This window comes from Pygocentrus nattereri, chromosome 23, assembly GCF_015220715.1.
Source record: "Pygocentrus nattereri isolate fPygNat1 chromosome 23, fPygNat1.pri, whole genome shotgun sequence".
In the NCBI taxonomy this organism is placed as follows: Eukaryota; Metazoa; Chordata; class Actinopteri; order Characiformes; family Serrasalmidae; genus Pygocentrus; species Pygocentrus nattereri.
Genome location: NC_051233.1, coordinates 31523163 through 31535484, shown reverse-complemented (window position 1 = coordinate 31535484; position 12322 = coordinate 31523163). Strand labels below are relative to the sequence as shown.

General features: G+C 43.6%; 1 protein-coding gene across 1 annotated transcript; it reads right to left on the bottom strand.

Moving 5' to 3' along the window:
- Positions 1 to 1246: 1246 nt before the first annotated feature.
- On the bottom strand, positions 1247 to 3670 carry shisa2a (shisa family member 2a). Its single transcript, XM_017725359.2, has 2 exons — positions 3394 to 3670; positions 1247 to 1794 (listed from the first exon to the last, which is right to left on the bottom strand). The coding sequence occupies exons 1-2, from the start codon at positions 3668 to 3670 to the stop codon at positions 1358 to 1360; spliced, it is 714 nt and encodes a 237-aa protein (XP_017580848.1). The 3' UTR covers positions 1247 to 1357.
- Between the last annotated feature and the right edge of the window lie 8652 nt (positions 3671 to 12322).

Below are 12322 nucleotides of genomic sequence, written 5' to 3'. Positions count from 1 at the left end.
TTTATAATTTTCCCATTTCCCACAAAATAGACAAGGAAGACAGGCTAGCTGGATGCTAACAGTTTTTAGCCATGCTGGTCTGGTTTAGTCCTTTTTTAATAGACATTAAAGTGTCATACAGAGCCAGAAATCACATATTCACGACTATTAGAGACTTTTAGAGGTTTGTGGTGGAGTCTGATGATTTAGGTACGAGCATGAAGCTAATAAGAACCTCGTGTGTCTTGTTAAGCTGCATTAGCCGTGTAGCTGCAGCGCTAAAGATGAAGAAACAAACTTCTGGCACCAAACACGTCTTGGCCATTTCGACGTCATTTGAAATAAAGGAGGAAATAAGTATGTAATTGTGGTTTTTCACTGAAAAAAGCAGCCACAGCACTGCATTTCAGCATTTTCCTCACTAATACATGACCAGCTTGACTTGTTAGCTTAGCACAAGTAGCCAGCGATGAAGCTGAACCTGGTAAAGCCTAAGTTGGGCCTTCTGGATTGGGATCGTGACACATTTCGGAGCCGAAAACACACACAAAACTGGACCGGAAGCCTTTAGAACAGGAGAACTGTGTCCATCATCTTCACTTTTGGCTTCATTAGAACAAATGGTGGCATCTCCCGTGCTGTAGGGTCGCTTTTGCAGTGTGTTAGGCGGTTATTATTTACATACGCACCACCGCGTCGCTATATATTAATAAATACTAATTTACTAAACACTTTTTTTGGCATATCACAAACCCCTGTGTGCTGCCATAACTGCATGGTACACAATGCAAGTCAAGCCAGCATAATTAAACGTTTACGAGTCGCTTGGTGTGAAATAAACTTGTTCGCAGTGGTGGTGATAGGAACCAGACGTCCCCCTCTAAAAGCTCCTCACAGTGGTGGTGATAGGAACCAGACGTCCCCCTCTAAAAGCTCCTCACAGTGGTGGTGATAGGAACCAGACGTCCCCCTCTAAAAGCTCCTCACAGAAAGTTCCTACATGAGCTGGTTCTGAATTCACAGCCTGAGGACTGAGACGCTGTTTTATGAGAGTTTAGAGAAGGTTTGGGCCTTAAACTCCATTCATGGTAGAGGGATACGTAACACGCAGGGTGCGCTGAGGCAAAATAGTCCCTAAAGAAAACTGATTATTCCAGATTATCCACTATTTTCCCATCACCAACATTCCCTATAAGCTCAGAAGACTCGTGTAGGTTCTCTGGTGGTTCTGGATGGCAAATAAAAGGTCTATATCTGTGTTGTAGTCATGGCGACGCCTGGTTCCCATCACCACCACTGTAAAGACGTCTGAACCCCTTCACACCAAACCCTCTGAATCAGTCCGATCACAATTCCTCAGTAAATGTTTGTGACGTTATCAGACAGTGACGGTGGGGAAGATGGGCTCCGTGTGCATGGGGGCCCGAGGGAAGGGCTGTCCGAACGCAGAGCGACTGTCCAGGAAGGCCGGCGCCATCAGCATGGTGTGTTCCGGAGGCAGCGGGTAGTTCAGGAACGGCTGGTAGAACTGCGGCGCCCCCTGGTGGAGCGAAGGAGGGGCAGGAACAAAGGGCTGCGGCTGGGGAGCCGTAAACGGGTGGGGCCCGGCGGACCCGGCGGTGGACGAACGCGAGGGGGTGGAGCTGTTGGGGGAGGGGCCGATCACGGGCTCCAGCAGGCTCGTCTGGGCCGGCGGTGGTCCGGCGGTGGGCTTGGGCTTCACACAATGACAGCAGCAGATGGACACCATCGTCCCCAGCAGAACGAAGGACAGGAACGCGCCCACCACGATGACGAACGGCAGATACGTGGGAACTGGAGGAAGAAAAGAGAGGAAGACTTCGTCACGGTCAAAAGTTTGGGGACACAGAGCAGCTTAGCCAAGCGACTCTAATATTAACCCCTTTGACTCTCTCGCGGACGCACCCGGCTTTCCGAACATGTTCTTGAAGTGGAACTTCACCAAATCTTCAAAATTCCTGCTCAGTTAAATGCTTTAGATGTAAACAGAGCCGTTCAGAGCGGTTTGGCGTGAAACGCTCCGTTCTAGAGAAACGGACCGAGTCAGAGCCGTTCACAGTGGTGGTGATAGGAACCAGACGTCCCCCTCTAAAAGCTCCCTCACAGAAAGTTCCTATAATTTAGTAATAATTGTATTAGCTACTTCTGTATTCGACACTCCCCGTGACCCAGAAGGATAAGCGGCTTAGAAAGTGTGTGTGTGTGTGTGTGTGTGTGTGTGTGTGTGTTCTAAATTACTGTATATTCGCTGCATTTTTACTGAATCTGTTCTGCTTGTAAATTTGGATAGTTTACAGTAATCGCTTCTCAGTTTTACAGTGAATTTACTGTATATCGCAGTCAGTCGTCTGCATTAAAGCACTAAACATCATCGCTTCTTTACAACCTGCCGTATATTTTACTGTCATTTACAAACGCTTTACTGGCCGCAGTGCTGTAAAAAATATGTCCAGGGTGAGAGTGTAAAGGCAAATCTTTACAGATCACAGCAATTTCTTTATTTTCTTAATTTTTTGTGATTTCCTGAACATTTTACTGTCATTTATAAAATTCCCAGACAACAGTGCTGTAAAAAGTATGTTTCCAGCAAGGCACTGTAGTAACACTGTAAAGTTTTAGTTCACTGCCGCTGCTTTCTGTAATTACTGAATGTACTTTTATCACTTATTGGCAGCTGTTGCCACTCCTGTAAATGCCTGTAAAGTTTACAGTAATTTAAAATGACACTTTTGCAACTAATTTACTGTATATTTCAGTACAGAGCTGTTTGAATCAAACCACTAATGATGTCTTTAAAGTTTATAGCAATTTCTTTATTTTCTTTTTGTAAATTCCTGTCAATTTTACTGAAATTTACACCAATTTACTGGCAGCAGTGCTGTAAAAATATGTTTACAGCAAAGCACTGCAGAGCGTAAAGTATCAGTTTGCCTGTGTTTACATTCAATAATCACTGGATGTACTTTTATCCCACTTCTTGGCGCCTCCGCTGCCAGTGTCTGTAAACGCCTGTAAAGTTTACACTTTTTGAATGTGCTGTATATTTGATTGTGAGTTACTTTACATTGAAAAGCGCTTTATTGGTTAAAAGCTTGTTCACAAGATCATCTGCGGTCATTTACTGTCCAACTGCCTGACAGAGGTTTACGTCCAGTTTCCTAAACCGAGTTTAAGCTTAAAGACTAAGACTAAGACTAAGGCAGGCCTTTTTGGTGCTGTACAGAACCACATTAAACCCATTATCCATCAATCAAGAACCAATTCGCCATGCAAAGAACCCTTTAACCATGCAAGTGGTTCTTTGGGTGTTCATGGTTCTACACAGAACCCTCGTCTTTGGTAAAGAACCCTGGAAGAAGTGTATTAATGCGACCTGCTGCTCGCCGGTCTCACCTGCGGGCTGGACGGTCCGAACTCCGTCGTCCTCGCCGTGCGGCTGCTCCGTGTCGCACGTGCTCTGGTCGAGGCGCGCGCTCGGGGACGAGCAGCAGTAGCGCACGGTGCACGTGCCGCAGCAGTAGCGCGCGTCCCCGCCGTCCTGGCGCTCGGGGCAGCGGAATCCCGCGAAGCTGCCCCAGCCGTGGCAGTACTGACCGGCGGCCGCGCGCACGGGCGGCGTGAGCGCGCACAGCATCGCCAGGAGCGCGCACGCAGATCGCGAGAGGGCCATGGAGAGGAACACAGAGAGAACCGGGATCCAGAGAGATCAGCGGGTTTTAATCGGCCCCGCAGACCACGCCCACTGACCACGCCCACGCCCTGCCTCCAACCCAGGCGCGCTTACCTGGGGGGCGGGGCTTGTTTCAGGGTAAACCAGAAAGTGCACTCTGGGAAAAGATGGTTCTGCAGGGGTTCAGTAAAAGCAATGACTCTATCTAGAACCATGCGGTCTATATGGAAACATCTGCATGCTTAAATGGTTCTCTGCATGGTTCTGTATAGCTCCAAACAGGGTTCCGCTGTTGTTGCAATCTTGACAATCTAGAACCATTTTCGGCACTATATGGAACATATAACACAACAACGCATTCCCCATCAATCAGAGGAACCGTTTGACCATGCAGAGAACCGTTTAAGCATGAAGAGGCTTCTTTGAGTGTTCGTGGTTCTATAGAGAACCACTGTCCTTACTAAAGAACCCTGGAAGTACCACGTTTTTAAAGAGTGTGTCTTTATTGCCGTTTTGTTTTGTGTTCAAAGGTTCATTGGGAAAGACAGTTGTTCCATATAGAACCATGAACACTCAGAGAACCCTTTACATGCTTACAGGGTTCTTTGCATTCTACAGATTGATGGAGAACGTGTTGTATATGGCTCTTTATAGAACCTTTTTTCAAAAAGGGGTTGTACTATTATGACGATGCTAAGCTTGTTATAACAGAAGAACAATTTCTGGTTCCCTTTACTAAGGAACCCTTGAAGAACCACCTTTTTAAAGGGGATAATAAGTGAAGCTGGTTACCATGAAAGGCAGTAATAATGATCCTGATATTAATGTCGTTATTATTATTGATATGATAGTAATAATTGACTGTTTAGTGATATTTAAGGTCTCTGGTCACTTCCACTGAGCACCTTAAGTGAGTTCTCCATCTCTGCATAATTAAGGTGTGCAGATGTAAACAGAGCCGTCAGGGCGGTTTGGAGTGAAACACTTCGCTCTAGATAAACTTACTGAGTCAGAACCGTTCACAGTGGTGTTGATAGGAACCAGACGTCCACCTCTAAAAGCTCCTCACAGAGCTGGTTCTGAATTCACTGCCTGGGCCCGAGACGCTGATTCATGACAGTTTGGGCCTTAAACTCCGGAGGGAGACGTAACATGCAGGGCGCTGCGAGGCAAAGTGTTTTACGTTGTTCCACTGTTTTCCATCATCAACTCCAAATCTAGAACCTGTGATAGTAACTATTATGTTTTAGAGTAGAGTTTTAATCACCATGCTGATTAACTGTAACCCCCCTCCCGCCCCATGTAACCCCCCACCCACTGTGAGTGAACAAACAGCGGCAGCATTCAGCGTCTGGAGCCACCAGGAATGTGTGTGTGTGTGTGTGTGTGTGTGTGTGTGTGTGTGTGTGTGTGTGTGTGTGTGTGAGAGAGAGAGAGAGAGAGAGAGAGAGAGAGAGAGAGAGAGAGTGTGGAGGTTAGAGGTTACAGTGAGAGAGACAGTGTGTCTGTTTATTTTATCATAGTCTGAGTGATCAGCTGACCTTACACACACACACACACACACACACACACACACACACACATAGACACACACACACACACGCACACACACACAGACACACGCATAGACACGCACGCACATGAACACTCACACACACACACACACACACACACACACATATAGACACACAGACACGCATTGAGACATATACACACACACACACACACATGCATTGAGACGTACACACACACACACACATGCACACACACACACACACAGACACGCATTGAGACATACACACACACACATGCACACACACATGCATTGAGACATATACACACACACACACACACACACACACTGAAAACAGTTGAAGAATGTTTGGAAAATGCGTCTCAGCGCTGAACTGATGTCGATCCTCAGCAGGTCAGGACCTGAAGAAAGATTTATGGTGTCCGTGCAGACGCAGTTCAGCCGAGATCCTGACCATCAGCACCGCCCGTGATGAGTGCAGTGATACGGTGATTACTGTATGTTACTGCAGTCGGTGTTGTGCATCCGCGGAACTTCACCATTATATTTCAAAGTACTTTATAATTTACAAGGTTTTATGGAACTTCACAAGTTACAGTGTTACTGTTTAAAGTACTTTACAATTTTTAAAAGTACTTTACAATTCACCGTGCTTTTATGGCTCTTCACAAGTTTTTTACCATATTTATCAATGTACAGTCTTATTCATAAAAGTGCTTTACAGGTTTCAATGTTTTGTTTTGTTTTTACTTTTTCAGGTACCTCATAACTTGCTATGCTTTTTATATCTGTTTACAATTTATATTGTTACGTTTTACAGCAATTTACAATTTACACTGTGATTTTAAAAAGTGCTTTACAATGTAAAACGCCTTTTATGGCACTAAACAAGTTACAGTGTTACTTTTTTTTAAAAGTACTTTTTTATGCAGAGTGTAATTTTTGCAGTACTTTACAATTTACAGAGTTATTTTTAGAAGTACCTCACAATTTACAGTGTTACGTTTTCCACACCTCAGCAATTGACAGTGTCACTTTACAATTTATAATGTTTTATGGCACTTTACAAAGTACAGTACTACCTTTCATGGTTCCCTACAATATATATTACTTTACTGACAAATCTTATGACTGTAAATTACTGTGAATTGTAGTAAAACATGAATTCATGCATTGTAATTGTACAATTGTATATTTTACAGTAACAAGCTTTGGTTTACTCACAAGCAGAGTTACAAAGAAAATATGTAACTGTACAGTAAAATGTAATAAGAGTAAATTACTGCAGCTGAATTTGAGGATCAGTTTTACAGAATTGCAGAATCAGATAAGCAGAAATTGACGCGATGTGGTTTGTAAGTGTAGTAAGTTTACATGTTTAACGATAAACCCTGTTGAACTCGGCAGTAATCAATGTTGTAAAACTATCAAAACGCTGTCAGTAGCCGGTGAGTCTGTTTACATGCACTTAATAATCAGAAAACTGCAGAAAATCAGATCATCAGTAATCTGATCAACATGTTTACATACTCTTGAGTAATCAGATAACGGGGACACTCCAGGTCTGCGTGAGTCAGACGGTGATCAGATTTCTGCTGTACAACCGGCCAGTAAACTCACAGAAGACGACGCGCCGTAAATGTAATGTAAAACTTTGTTAAAACATTACTTGACCTGAAAGTACGAACAAGCATCGTCTAGAAGATGAAGAATAGTGTTTTGTGTTCTGCTGCGTCTCGCGGCGACGCCGCTCGCTTATTTCCGGTACCGCGGCCTGTTTTCAGACATGCTCAGACGGAGAGAAAGGAAAGAAATCAGAGTCAGAGCTCACACTGAGAAATCTGAGTACTGAGCTACAGTCCAGCCTCTTTCTCAGATCTCTAGACCTGAACCTGCTGTTTACAGCTTTTCTTAAGGCCGGGCGAGACTGTTTTAAAAGCACTTTGAACTGAAAGCATTGATTTTAACTGTCAGCGCTTTAAATATGCAGAAACCGAAGAGCCACATTCCCGGTTACAGTAAATATTTCTGCAGAAACTCCACCAAATGGTCAGGAAGGACCTTTTTTACTGTCTTTAACCCCTCACACACACACACACACACCCAGTGGACTGCAGCTCATTGTCTGAGAGCTGTGTTTAATCCCTCACCAGCAGGCTAAAGTCAATCACTGCACAGCCAGCCTTTGTTTACCTGATGCTAATGTGCTGGTTTTCAGACAATAGCAATTTAGCCTCCATTGTGTGGGAGCTAATCTGTGCTAATAACGCAGTGATGTGGTCAGCTCGGGGCGTCCAGCTGCAGAGGCTTACAGGCCGCCGGGGAGCGGACGGCCTAATGAGTTTACGGCCTACGGAGCGTCTGGCCGAGCGAGCCGCACCAAGAGAGAACCTTCCAGCTTAGCCTCCAGCGTCTCTCGGAACAGGAGAGCTAACGTAATCATGTCGGCCGTCCGCTCGGTAAAAATAGAGCTTTGATTAAAAACCTTAAACGTTCGAGTTAGCAGGGCCCGAGTTAGCAGGACCGAGCGGACAGAACGTAAGACGGATTTCTGAAAAGGCCACTTTCTAAAGTTGAAGCTATTTTTACAGACTGGTCTGGTTTAGGATCTGGTTCAGTGAGGGACTCAACAATGCTGCTAACAACAGTAGCAAGTCTTATTAGTTTTATTAATATTATCAGACAGTGTCGTTATTGGAGTGGAGTGATTTTATAAGAACCCAACCGCGAAAAAAATACACAAACAAGAAAATACAAACAAGAAAATACAGTAATATACAGTAAAACTGTACAATATCTATATAACAATGAGATTTTGTGTGCGCGTGTGTGTGTATATGTATTTGTGGGTGTCTGTGTGTATATGTGTATTTATGTTTGTATGTGCGTGTGTGTATATGTGTGTTTGTGTGTGTCTGTGTTTATCAGTGTGTGTGTGTGTGTGTGTGTGTGTATATATATATATATATATATATATATATACACATATATATTTGTATTTATGTTTGTGTGTGTGTGTCTGTGTTTATCAGTGTGTATATGTGTGTATGTGTGCGCGTGTGTGTCTGTGTTTATGTGTGTGTGTGTATATATATTTGTATTTATGCTTGTGTGTGTGTGTCTGTGTTTATCAGTGTGTTTATCAGTGTGTGTGTGTGTTTATCAGTGTGTGTATGTGTGCGCGTGTGTGTCTGTGTTTATGTGTGTGTGTGTATATATATTTGTATTTATGCTTGTGTGTGTGTGTCTGTGTTTATCAGTGTGTTTATCAGTGTGTATATGTGTGTGTGTGTGTGCGTGTGTGTCTGTGTTTATGTGTGTGTGTATATATATATATATATATTTGTATTTATGCTTGTGTGTGTGTGTCTGTGTTTATCAGTGTGTTTATCAGTGCGTGTGTGTGTTTATCAGTGCGTGTGTGTGTGTATGTGTGCGCGTGTGTGTCTGTGTTTATGTGTGTGTGTATATATATTTTTGTATTTATGCTTGTGTGTGTGTGTTTATCAGTGTGTTTATCAGTGTGTGTGTCTGTGTTTATCAGTGTGTATATGTGTGTGTGTGTGTGTGTGTGTGTGTGTGTGTGTGTGTGTGTGCGTGCGTGCGTGCGTGGCTCGAGCACTAATGTCCTCCATTAGTGAGTGTTATCTGAAAGCCCTGCCTAAAGGTCAGGAGGTCGTTACTGTAACAATGGCTCCAGCTACAGGGGGTCCTCCCAGGCAATTAGGCAAATCTGATGGAGCACAGCACCACCCCCCCCCCCCCAACCCCAACCCCACCCACACCCCCACTCCCTACCGCCACTCCCCACCCCCCAGGGTCGGACAGAGGGGCTAAAGACAAATCCAGACATGCAAAAACGGCACAAATGGCTGTGACTGTGTGACTGTGAGCGCTTGGCCTTCGGTTCAGGCCACAAACGGCACAAAACCCGCCGGAAACGTCGGAGAAACACCGTTACAGTAATGCTAATTCCTGCTAGCGCCCTTATGGAGTTTTAGTAGTATGTTAGCGCTAAGCTAACCACGATTCACATTAACACCTCCCATTAAAAAATGGACATCTGGAGTTATCAGCTTGTCTGTATCAGTTTCCTTTAGTAAGGAGTTCTGCTGCCACTGTTTTCCATTCCTAACAACTACCTGGAACCTGCTTAGTCTACGACTCATATTCACAGTCAGTGACATACCTAGAACTTTCATGCCTAGAGTGATGTTTTTCTCCAAGCACAATTGGTTAATTCCTAATGATGTTGGTACACTTTTAAAACGATGGTGCTTCAAGGGTTCTGTAGTTCTGAAAGTGGTTCTATATAGAACCATGAACACTCAAAGAACCTTTTGCATGGTTACAGGGCTCTTTGCATCATGAATATTTGGACTGATGGAGAATGTGCTGCTGTCTTTTGCAAAGGGTTCTGTATAGCACCCAAAAAGGTTCTCCTATTGTTACAATGTCAAACTTACAACAATAGAAGAACCCTATCATGAAAGCGTTCCTCAGATTGATGGAAAACTTGCATAATTGTGCTGTAGATGGTTCCATATAGAACCTCTTTTGAGGAGGGTTCTATATAGCACCCGATAGGGTTATTCTCTTGTTACAAGCTTGACATCGCAACAGTAAAAGAACCCTTTTAGGTGCTATACAGAACCCTTAGCAAAAACGTTCTACAAAGAACCATCTACATCCTCCATCAGTCTGAAGAACACTTTCATGATGAAAAGAATGCGTTAATCATGCAACAAGTTCTTTGGGTGTTCATAGTTCTATGGAGAACCATTTTCTTTACTAAAGAACCCTTGAAGCAGCTTTGGTTCCACCCTAAACTTAACAGTGAAATAAGAGTATTACAGCACCTAAATACAGCAAACACACACACACACACACACACACACACACACACAAATACATATACAAACATATATACACACACACATACACACACACACAAATACATATACAAACATATATACACACACAAACATACACACACACACACACACACACAAATACATATACAAACATATATACACACACACACACATAAACATATACACACATACATACACACACACACAAACATATATACAAACATGTATACACACACACAAACATATACACACACCTTCTAAGCTGCTTCTCCTTCTGGATCACAGGGGGTGCTGGACCCTATCCCAGCTGTCATTGGGCAAAAGGCAGGACACACCCTGGACAGGTCGCCAGTCCACCGCAGACAGACAGATACATTCACACCAGGGGCAATACAGCATGTCTTTGGACTGTGGGAGGAAACCCACACAGACACAGGGAGAACATACAAACTCCACACAGAGAGGACCCTGGTCGCCCGGACGGGGACTCGAACCCAGACCCTCCTGGCTGAGAGGCGACAGCGCCACCCACCACGCTGCGCTAAAAATAACATGTATTTGATTATTCCACATAAATCATTAGGCCTTCTCTGAAGACCTAGAAGCCCCCGAGGGTTCCTGACAGACACAAAGTGAGTGACAGTAAACATTCAACACATTTTCCACTCCAAATAATTCTGACAGCCTTTTCTCTGTTTAAGGCGCAGTTCAAAAGAGAAAATGCTGGTTTTTCTGTCCACAGCAACGAATCACCTCAACCAAGTTAAATAAGAAAACGAACAGTAAACGAGAGAAAGAGCGTTAAAGCACAGCTCCATCGTCCCCCCCCAATCCTGTGTGTGAGGATGCTTGAGACGTCTTTACAGTGGTGGCGATGGGAACCAGGCGTCCCCATGGCTACAACACAAATACAGACATTTTATTTACCATCCAGAACCACCAGAGAACCCACACGATGGGAAAAAAAAGGTCTACAGACAGCCTGTGTGTCAAGTTGTTGTGACATGGCGTGTAGGACAAGTTCAAGAATGACGTAGCCCCCCGCCCCCCAAAAAAAATAAAAATAAAACAACAAAAAAAAAAAGCTAAACAAAAACAAAAATATATCGTCGCTGTACAAAGAAAACAATATATCATCATTTTTGCCAGGTTTTTTTTCAGACAACATTTCATCAAACTAGAAATGCTTTAAGACCATAAATAAAGTAATACAGTCTACATCAATTCACATTTACAGCCAGGAGGGCCTGGGTTCGAATCCCCGGCCGGGTAACCGGCGTCCTCTCTGTGTGGATTTCCTTCCACTGTCCAAAGACAAGCAGTCAGACAAGTTGGATGTGCTAAATTACCCCTAAGTCTGTCTGTCTGTCTGCCCTGCGATGGACTGGTGACCTGCCCAGTGTGTATCCTGCCTTACACCTGATGACCACTGGGATAGACTCCACCCCCTGCGACCCAGAAGGAGAAGCGGCTTAGAAGACGTGTTTTTCTTTGGACAGCGAAGATGTTTCAGTAGTTCCAGTGGCAATGTGTCATTTACAGTTTGTTTGGCCAGCTAATGGGTAACGAGCTTAAGGTTTTCTTCGCTTATTTTATTGCGAGGCGGCGAGAGAAAGCACTTTTACACGTCGTTTGCCATTGTTCATCCTGAAAGCTGCTTTTTGAGGTCCCACATTTCTGAGAGAGGTCAGGTTTTGAAGTTGTAAACATCTCTGAAATGTTTTCTTATTATTGCTGCAATTATGAAAACATTACAGTGTTAACATGACAGGTTCACCTTTAAACAACATATTATATTATAATTAAAAGTTATATTACTTTTAAATTTTCAGTGATTTCCACGTCTTTTCCAAAAAAGTTGGGACGCTGTGCAAAATAAATAAAACCCGAATGCATTGATGTGCAGATCATTTGAATCCTATATTTAATTTAAAAGGCACAAAATACAAATTAATCATTGAAACTGAGAAATTTTATTTATTTGATTTTTTTTAATGTGTGGTCATTTTTAATTTGATGCCAAAAACATGTTCCAAAAAAGTTGGGACGGGGCAACGAAAGGCTGGTAAAGTTGGGTAATGCTAAAAGAAAACACCTGGTGGTTGATTGGCTCCAGGTCAGTAACATGACTGGGTATAAATGAGCGTCTCAGAGAGGCGGAGTCTTTCAGAAGTAAAGAGGAGGAGGGGTCACCACTCTGTGAAAGACTGCACCATCAAATAGAGCAACAACTCAAGAAGAACG